Below are 10,879 nucleotides of genomic sequence, written 5' to 3'. Positions count from 1 at the left end.
TTTTTTTATGTGTTGTTACTCCACTCAAGGAATATAGGAGAGCAGTCTTTAAAATCTGCACAATATTCAGCATTATTATTAGGTCAGTTGGCTAATGGCCGTATTATATTCCCATTTCTACATTCAAACTGTTTGAAATGTGTGGATTAAGTCATTGGTTGTTAACCAGGGAACCCACTAGATGGCAATAGCAAGCTTCCACACGAGCTTTAATGTTTCAATCATGTCTGCACTGAAATTAAAAGCAAAATGACATGAAACGTGGTGGTGTTATTATTAATACAATCACCAGGCTTTGAAATATTTGGTCAACAACTCTTCTGCAATTTTTTTATTCCTTATAATCCTGTAGAAAAAGAAGACATGGCTGGATAATTACATGTTTCTACTCACCTGGTGTGTTAAAAAAGAAAGTAAATATGAATGGAATATAGATATTCATATTTTGCTCAATGTTTTTTTTTTTTTTTTAAAAGTACATTTTATTTATTTTTTGAAAGCCAAAGCCAGCTCTGAAAGGATTTTCCAGACTATTGTCTAATGAAATTGCAAATTGCATTTTCCATGTGTGGACGCATAAATTGTGACAATCCAAATGCAATCTTGCATTACCATTTATTTTTGCAAACGCGCCATGACTGCCACATTTCAAATGAAAAAGCAACGACCCCAGAAAATGTCTATTTCCGCTTTTTTTAAAGCTTCTCTCACAAACCATGCTTCTGTGGCTCTCTTCGACGGCCACTGGAGGAACCCTGGGTCTACGCTACGCAACAGCATTCTCAAACACTACTGGCCACTACGAATATTTGGTTATGCTATTCGGCCTTTCCAATAGTGTTTTTTCGTGTTCCAGGCCTTCGTCAACAAAATCTTCAGAGACATGTTGAATCAACATCTCATTACCTCCTGCATACACATGACATCATGGGTTCTATCAAATAGAATCACCAAACCCACCTAAAAAGCTTTTTTAGTTTTATCTGACAATGAAATTTCTGATAACTGACTATGCTGAAGTTTGTTTTTGGATGAGCAAGGACAATTTCCCAATCCTCCCAAACAACATGTGGTGATGTAGGGGCTGTTTGACTGTTGTTTTAAGGACCCCAGACTCAACTATTTTCTTCAAGTCTCCAGCTGTGGTCATTGAATAGAGTCTTTACAAGTGTTACAAGTTTTTCCACAAACGTGATTATTTAATTAGAGTAATTAGAGTTAATAAGGTTTTAATTTTATAAAATGTCTAACCTTTTTGCGGATACCAGGAAAGTTTAGACCATAAACAATAGGGTTTACAAATGGTGGTATAACAATAAATTCCAGTGAAAGGATAACCGCCAGCTCTGTAGGAATTTCCCCATTCACAAACCGACTCAGTGTAAGCTCACAAAATAGAGCAACTGAGAAATTTAAAAGGATTGCTATGTGTGGAATACAAGTTTGATATGCTTTGCTCCTGAAGTCTTGTGAGCTTCTTTGACAGATTATAAGTATTTTAACATAGGAATATAATATAAAAATCAAAGGAATAAACATTGTAATTGTTACAGTAAAGCCATAAATATTATTAATATCGTTCTTCACACAAGATAGTTTGACAATTTCATAGTTGTGGCAGTATACCTTAAACAATTTGTCGCCACACATTTTCAGTCTGGCAGTCAAAAGAGCAGCAATACCAACAAAAATCATTGGATAGAGCCAGGCTATAACTATTAAAAGAGTTAGAAAACGTCTGGTAATGATGTTGCTGTAATGCAAAGGTTTACTTATTGCAACAAACCTATCAAATGCCATTAGCATTAATATTGTAAGCTCATAACCTGCATATGAGTAAATGACAAAACTCTGTATGAGGCAAGCTTCATGGGAGATTTGATGTGTATCATACAGCAGGTCTGTCAGTAACCTTGGGAAAAAGCCAGCAGTGCCATATACAGAGTTGATGGACAAACATGAAATCAAAATGTACATGGGTTGGTGCAATGTCCTTTCCAGAACTACAGCAAGAATAATAAGGACATTAAAGTATATAACAACACAGTAAAAAATAAACCCCAAACTGAAAAGAGCATATTTTATGCACCCAAGATTTTCAAACAGCATGAAGTAAAAATATGTTCCATTTCCCATTTTACTCACACAAGAGATATTTTCATTGACCTGAGGAAGAGAGAAAGCGACATAATTCATATAATTTTGCCATGTTGATGAAATAAATATAGATTAAATAATTCAATTACTGGAAAGAACAGTAATAACAGTCTCAGAAACGTTTCAAACATTATAAAAATACCTTTTGATATATACTATGGCATGAACATTATAGCACATTCATAAAAGAGCAGTTAATGAGTTCTGTTCTGTCATCAGCACACTTGGAGATTTTATAGTATCTAACATGACTCAGGAGGCCTGCTTTGCATATACACTGCAGCATAAAAAAACTTAACTCATGTCATGATTACCTTTGGGGAAACAAACAAACAAAATAAAAGATTTAAAAAAATTATAATTTTGGCATGGATGTTTAACAACTGTAACTGTTACCGTCACACAAGTGTTTGATTATTATATTATTATAAGATTATTATTGTGGTATTGTGGGTGAATTGTAATTGCAATTCAATACCACATTTTCGGAAAATTGTTTAGTCACTTGCACATCATAAAAGCAGTTTCTCATTCTTTTGAACAAATTGCTTTATTACATACATGCAAATGATTATCTATATAATCATTTGCATGTATGAGACAGATGTACCAGAGACAGATGTACATATTTTCAGTTGCTAATGTAATTTTTCCTCAAAATGTACTGTACAATTCTCTGTGCACAAGTTTTATCCTCAAAACATCTAGACATTATGTCATCGCCATTTAAAGCAAAATGGCTGATCTAGTTGTCATAAACTGTCAAACATTTCTTTTAGGCTTTTTGTAAATTTGCCATGAATTGTGCAAGTGAATTTTGACTTTCACTAATGATGAGAACATAAGCCTAGTTTCCATCCAGATTGTAAGCTGTTTTGTTATCGACAAAGAGAATTTGTGCGTACCGAAAAACAATTTGGCCCTTAAGCTGTTTCCATACATAATTTCACCTATTGCACAAATTATAGGACACGCTGAAGGAACCATGTCTGGCTGGCATAGGAGCACCTCGGTGTGGAAGTGTCTGGGGAGAGGGAAGTCTGGGCGTTCTTACTTAAACTGCTGCCCCCGCGACCTGGCCCCCGAATAAGCATTAGAAAATAGATGGACGGATGGATGAATGGATTTTTATTAGATTGTATTGGAAATAGGAATGTTGCTTTCAGTTATTTTATTTCTCATAATCGCTTGACAGTCATTAAGCCATTATTAACTGACAAAATTATGTTAAATTACAATTGATATGTGGATGGAACTTATTGAAAATACCTAAATTTGTATCTTTCTGAAATGGAGGCGAACAGAGCTTGTGCGAACAGAGAAAAGCTTAAAGCTATATATATAAAAGAAATAAACAGGTCCATACGCCAAGTATATTTTTCTAATGAGTTAATAAATGAACAAAACAAAAGAAAGAAACTGCAACAAGCAGCAGCAGAATTTCAGTTGATTTGTGTGACACGCCTTCAATTACAGTTTCCTTTATTTACAAATGCACAACTGTCTTTATTTTGAATGTACACAAATAAAATAAATATTTTGAATAGTTTGAATAATGTCTTATTCTTGGATGAGTATTGTAAGCAGTTTCCACTTTCATAAGGGAAAACAAATCAAGTTATCCTCCCAATCTTTGCATGCCAATTACTCATTACTAACTGTAAAACATTCATCTTCTGAACAAAATTAGGTTTAATAAATGTTTCAATTTAAATGTATTAAAGCAGCATAAGATATGCATGTTTGAGAGGTTTTTTTCTTACCATTTATACAATTTTAGATACAACAATATGAATATGATTTAATGAGCAACACCACGAACACAGAATCCGCTTATAGGCTAATTCTGTCATGTGTTTATTTGTGTTAAAGCCCATTTTCTCGACAAATGGTGTTTTCAAACTAATTTTTGAAACATCGATATAGAATTTATGAATTTTTTTTGTTAGTTAAACAAAAAAAATGTGTCAACACATGAGAATTTTTTATATATATGACATTTCCATCAGCTATATCTGTAAAAACTTTGAAGTGTTAAATATATTATTTTGCAAAACCTCCCTGGATGAAAACCTGGCGATTGATCAACCAATTATAAACTAGTTCTCTGAAATAGCTCAAAGGTGTATCTTACGAATTTAGAATGAATTTATGAATATTCAGTTGAAAAGAATATATACAGAGATGACACCACAAATTGCTAATTCTGACTGTGGATGAATTTCCAGAAAGCAATCAGAGTCAACAGCCGAGAGGAAGAAGAGGAGTAAAAATGTGTGGTTAAAAGGTACTGAAGCAAAAGAGGCCAAAGAAAGTGCCTCTTATCAGATAAAAAAAGGGCCACTATTGAGGACTTTTTTTGTTAATCATGAGATTACAATGACTGTAGGGTGCAGCTACTGTAAATATCGGGCGATAAAATCTCTTTCAATCAATATCCCACATACAGTAATTTGTAAATTTGTACTTTTGAAATGAATATATGGCATACACAGGAAGCAAATTTGTTGAGTAGTGAAGTGAACTGTACTCCAGTATCAGAAATCAGCTCTTCAGGTTTGCTTGAAAAAGCTGTACACTGAACACTGTAGATAGGAACTGCATCACAGCATTGAGTGGTGAGATGTAGTTATGGACAGTAACAAATTAGTTTTACTTTGTTACTTTACTGTACTGTACTTACTGTTGCTGTTTCAATTATCAGTACTTTACTGGAATTGTTTTATTTTTTAGCAACTTTTACTTCATTACATTCCAAAGCCAAACATTGTACTTTTTATTTCACTACATTTCATAAAACATAGCTCCTGTAATTCCTTGCACAAGCCAATCTGAATTGAGAAAGGTAGCCACCTAAGTTTCTGCTGCACAGGTGAACACCAGGTAGAACGTGAACACAGTACACTTCTCCTCTTGCATAGTGGGGACCCCAACCACAGCATATTTTGTATATCTCCCTCGTTTAACACACCTGATTGAATCCATCAGCTTGTTTGTCGACCTGTAGCTAAAATAACAATGTGACCCATGTACGGTAAATTGTCTTAGTTACCATGTACGAGCACTACCTGTAAGTGACTTACTTTCTTACCCTCAACTGTTTGAATGTACAAACTAATTACCATGCACGTGTGACAGATAAGTACATCTGTGTTAGATCTTATTTGTTTTCATGTACATACAGTATAGGTACCCACAGCTCCGCCTCAGCCAGCTGCCACTGTTAGTGTGGTTTGCAGCAATTGACCTGAAGGACGCGTGCTTTCATGTGTAATTTCTTCTACACCACAGGCCCTTCCTGAGGTTTGCGTTCGAAGGTCGAGCATATCAGTACAACGTCCTACCCTTCGGGCTCTCCCTGTCAGCACGTGTCTTCACTCAGCTGAAAGAACCACATCCTCAACTACTTGGACGACTGGCTCATTCTAGCTCAGTTCCGCGCTAAGTTGTGTGAACACAGGGACCTGGTGCTATGGCACCTCAGCCTGTTGGGTCTTCGGGTCAACCAAGAAAAGAGCAAACTCTGTCCAAGGCAGAGGATCTCTTTTTGGAGCTGGTTTCGGTTGAACAGACTACATGCGTCATGCAGGAACGTGCTGAGTCAGTGTTGAACTGTTTAAATATGTTCAAGAGCAGGACAGCGGTCCCACTGAAATACTTTCAGAGGCTCCTGGGGCATATGGCAGGTGTGGCCACAGTTATGCCACTAGAACTACTCCATATGAGACCGCTTCAACACTGGCTCCACGATCAACTCCCGCGGGTTCAAATAACACCGGCCTGCCGCTGAACCTTCACCCCGTGGTCAGACCTTTCGTTCCTTCGGGCCGGAGTGACCTGTAGCAGGTCTCCAGGTTTGCCGTGGTTTTCACGGATGCCTCCACCACCAGCTGGGAGGCCACATACAACGGGCATGCTGTGTCGGGGGTTTGGACGGGCCATCAAATGCAATGGCACATCAACTGCATAGAGTTGCTGGCAGTACATCTCGCCCTAGGCCATCTCAAGAACTGCCTTTGAGGCGAGCATATACTAGTCTGCACAAACAACACATCGACCGTTGCGTACATCAACTGGGGTGGTCTGCTCTCCCGCCGCTCTGTCGCAACTCACCTGACACCTCCTTTTATGGAGTCAGACGTTTCTGAGGTCGCTTCACACCATTCACATTCCGGGAGTGTGCAACCTGGCAGCCGACAAGTTGTCGCAAGATTGGCCAATTCCTCTGAGGAAGGATCTTCTGACTCAGAGACAGGGCACCCTTTGTCACCCGCATCCAGACCTCTGGAAACTCCACGTCTGGCCCCTGGACGGGACATGGAGGCTCTAGGTGACCTACCTCAAGGGGTAATTGACACCATTTCTTTGGCTAGAGCACTGTCCATGAGACAGGCCTACGCCTTGAAGTGGAGCCTGTTTCAAAGAGAAGAACCTCGGAATTGCCTGATCAGAGTCATGCAGAGTCATCCATCCACCCTTAAATTCTATGTGGCTGCGATCGCTGCAAATCATGACCCCATAGATAGGAGGTCTGTGGGTAAACATGACCTGATCATCTGGTTCCTTAGGGGGGCAAGGAGATTAAATCCCCCATGGTACCCTCTTGGGAACTGTCTGTAGTTCTGACAGCACTGCAGCATGCTCCATTTGAGCCTTTGCCAGCAGTTGAGCTGATGTTCTTGTCAATGAAGACGCTGCTCCTGCTCGCATTGGCCTCCATAGGGTAGGGGACCTGCAGGCTTTTTCGGTCGAAGAATCAAGCCTACAGTTTGGGCCCGCAAATTCCCAGGTAACACTGAGGCCACGGCCCGGCTATGTGACAAGGTTCCCACTACCCCATTTAGAGACCAGGTGGTGAATCTTCAGTTGGCTCGTTTAGATACACTCGAAGTAGATTGGCCTCTCGATGCGAGATCCCAATTTTTCATCATCCGATGTGACGTCTCCATTCCCTTCTTCAGACGTTCTGTTTGTGTTCTGTCATCAGTACACATGGGGTTTTTATAGTATCTAACATGTCTCAGGAGACCTGCTTTTGCATATACATTGCAGCATTGAACCTGATAAATCTGTTCACAAACCGATCCGATTGTAGCTTTTATTGATTCAACAGCTCACTGATTCAAATGGTCCATTCAGAGTCTCCAGTGAACTAAATTCACAAGTAAGTACAACTGGGAGATCTTGTGAGCACGCATTACTGATGCTGCAAAATGTAAGCTACTAATGTCGAATTTTAGTGTCAAAACTGTCATGTTTCTTAACTAAACTTGCTGTAAAGAGTGATCTATTTAAGACTGCTGAAATGAATGCAGATACATCAACATCGGTGTCTCTATGTTTTAGGTCAAAAAATTAAACAGATTAAATAAAATAACTAAAGGATTACAGTGTAAAAGAATATTATTGTGTAGGCTACATACTGTACATGTAAAATGTAATGATGGACAGTCATTGCGTGTATCAGAATTAGCCTACCTATTTGCAGTTCAGCCTATTACTACTAAATGAAATTGGCTAATTAATTAATATATAAACTGAATCATCAGATGGAGCTATTTGAAAGCCTGTATCCAATGTAGACAGCTGAAAGATTGGCCACTTAACATGTAATTTCAGCAAAACATCACTCGTTGAACTTCTCAGTTTTCAAGTCATTGTTCATCTTTTCCTCCAACAAATTTCTCCATGTAAATAGCGATTGGTCAAAGAGCAAGAGCGACTCGCTCTTGAAGGGAATGGTAATGAGACTCAAAAAATGCCCAAAAAACACCCATTACTTTTAAAGATAATAGGGACAACCCAATTGTGTGCCTGGAGTGCACCTGCTCCATGTGCTTTAGACTTTGCATTTAGATCAATAGGGCACAATGGATCAACTAGCCATGTAGACAGATCTTTTTCTAAAACTAAGTTTTAAAACACCTTCTTGTTACTGGTGAAAATTAGCAGGATTGATAAATCTGTTTTCTCTCAGGTACATCGCGGTGTAAGCTTCACAGTGAACATTGCTACATCTTGCTCGTCAACGTGGTCCAATCAACAACAAAATATATTTTGACTGCATATAGAGGATCCCTTATAGTAAATCTCAGGTAATTTGAGCAGTAGGATTATAAAAAATATGTATCAGTACATCTATCTATCAATGTACCGGAAGCAGACTCACACAGGAGGTAGGTAAAATGATAATAAAGTTTATTTGCATAGGCAAGCACAGAAAGTCTATGGCAGAGGAATCGGGTGAGTATATAGTCCTTTTAAAGTCTTTAGCTGGAATTACAGCTATACTGAGCACAGTTCTTATCTTTTCCAGGAACCAGGAGTATGGGGGAGATGAAGGAGATCACACACCACAACCACAGAGGACACTGATAGTGACACTGGAGACAACTGGGACTTAAGGAGAAACATGAGGTAAGTCATTCACTCTCTCCTTCTTCCAGAATCAGTAGGTGATTTCCGGGACATTTGACAGTTAGGGGTAACAAAGCGTCCTTTTGGTAGAATGTTTCCTGGATTTGCTGGACCCAACCTGCTTCTGCTCAATGGTATTACCGTTATGAATTGCTGCAAGGGTACAAAATTTCAAGGAATGTTCTTGTATAGACTTAGTACAGCTGCTCTCCCATGGAAGTACTGAACCTGATAGCAAGGAGATTATGTATGCAATCTTAGACTAATCAGTGGGATAGAGCGTTGGTTGAAAAATCGAGTACTTTTGTACTTTCACTAGAGTAAAATTGAAAGGAGTAATATCTTATTGTCACGGTTGCGCTTTCGCGAAACTAAGCACTTGAAGCTTCAAATTAACTTAAATGGATTTAATCTCAAAATGGCAATATAAAGATACAAAAGGCAGGCAAGCAGAACAGACAGGCAGGACAACAACCAGGTAGGGACATTGACGATCGGACAATGGGAACTCAAAACACTCAGGACTAAATACATGAGGAAATTGACTACACTGACGAGACACGGCTGCAGACAATAATACAATTAACACGGAGGGAAGGCAAGGCACAGGGAGCACATGGCACGAGACGAAAACAATAACAAAAGTCCAGAGAACGTGACACTTATTATATGTATATTTTTACTTTTACTTTTAAAGTACTTAATTTGTGTACTTCGTTCACTTCTGGTAGATTGTGAAACAAATTTTATCTCAGGCTACTTATTGTAATAATCCACCATAGTGAATACAAACCACAATCAGCAGGTGCTGCATATAAAGAACTCAAAATGGCTGTGTTTACACTGCAAGTCTTAATGCAAAGATCCAATCTTTTGACCATATATGATTTTTTGGCCACCTGTTTACTTTAGAAACGACTTGTATCCGATATCTATGTGTACATTAATTCCCACCCAAAATGATTTTCAGTGATGGCTTTATGATGCACATGATAGATCCTTAGGTTCTGAATAGTGGATAGTCTTTGGAAGTGATATTCAGCATTATAACTAAACCTTCTTTTCTTTTGGAATCCATGATGTGTTGCAGCGGACACCAGAGATGATCATCCGATCTGAAGAGGAGCACAGGACACACAGGAGACAGGATACAAACACAGAGGTAAGTATAACAGGTAGGTAAAGTAACAAACTCTTGGAACAAAGTCTCCAATCTGCCTTGGTCTTCTTTCTGTGAACTGCCAGCTGAATATGGTGATGTGCATTGTCCCAGATCCTCTCACTCTCTCGGAACCAATAGTCTACCACTGGGGAATAGCGGGGGCTGGAAGGGAGTGAGTCTAGTAGATGGCTGACAAAGGAAGCAATACAAATATTACAGATGTCTGGGGCTCTTGGACATGGAGCACTCCTTACACCTCTCTACGCAAGGGTTCTGTTGGCCCTTGGGTGGCCAGTGCCTACAGAGGTGTGAGTGGGAAGAATGAGTGAAATGCGCTGGGATCGTGGTACCAGCAAAGTCTCGAGAATGCAGCTAAACCTGGGAGGTCGCTGTGCGAATTGAATCGCATGGCTGAGTTGTATTTTCTCGGATGAGCCAATGCGATGGGTTGGGTAGTGCATGCCACGCGCCCAACTGTACTTGAAGGATCGGCATGCAAGGCAGAGGCAGCCTGACCAGCAGCACTGTAGGCCTTAGCAAGAGCTGCCATGGTCCTACAGGGTCTGGAAGGCAGACACAGGCGATCTTGCCAGGTGGTAGTGTTTTGGTGTTTGGTGGTGGTGTTTTGTGGACAGGATGAAGGGAGGACACTTTCTGGCTGAGAAAGGGGCCGTCCACAACTTTGTGAAACAGCTTAGACAATTCACCGGAGAGCTGTACGGGACAGTCACTGAGGGAGGAGTGAGAGGTCTGATGGATGTCGACAGCACTCATGGCTGTTGTTGGAGGGCACAACCAAGAAGACTCACCAAAGAGGACACACCCAAGAGAACACAGCCTTTGTTCCAGGAGCTCCCTCTCATATATAGGTCATATGGAAAAAGATATAGAAATTATAATTTTTTTCTAAATATGATGTATACTGTGACAGCCAGAGTCCTTACTAGAACTAGGAAGTATGATCATATTAGCCCGGTTCTGTCAACACTGCACTGGCTCCCTATCAAACATCGAATAGATTTTAAAATCTTATTAATTACCTATAAAGCCCTGAATGGTTTAGCTCCTCAATACTTGAGCGAGCTCTTATCACATTATAGTCCTGCACGTCCGCTGCGTTCTCAAAACTCTGGCCATCTGATA

The 10,879-nt window shown here is 39.5% G+C and overlaps 1 protein-coding gene across 1 annotated transcript; it reads right to left on the bottom strand.

Moving 5' to 3' along the window:
• Positions 1-1,218: 1,218 nt before the first annotated feature.
• Positions 1,219-2,136, bottom strand: LOC122359404 (olfactory receptor 52E4-like). Its single transcript, XM_043259693.1, has one exon. It carries the CDS (start codon positions 2,134-2,136, stop codon positions 1,219-1,221), a length of 918 nt encoding a protein of 305 aa, XP_043115628.1.
• Between the last annotated feature and the right edge of the window lie 8,743 nt (positions 2,137-10,879).

This window comes from Puntigrus tetrazona, chromosome 15 (assembly GCF_018831695.1).
Source record: "Puntigrus tetrazona isolate hp1 chromosome 15, ASM1883169v1, whole genome shotgun sequence".
NCBI lineage: Eukaryota > Metazoa > Chordata > Actinopteri > Cypriniformes > Cyprinidae > Puntigrus > Puntigrus tetrazona.
This window is presented reverse-complemented; position numbering and strand designations above follow the sequence as displayed.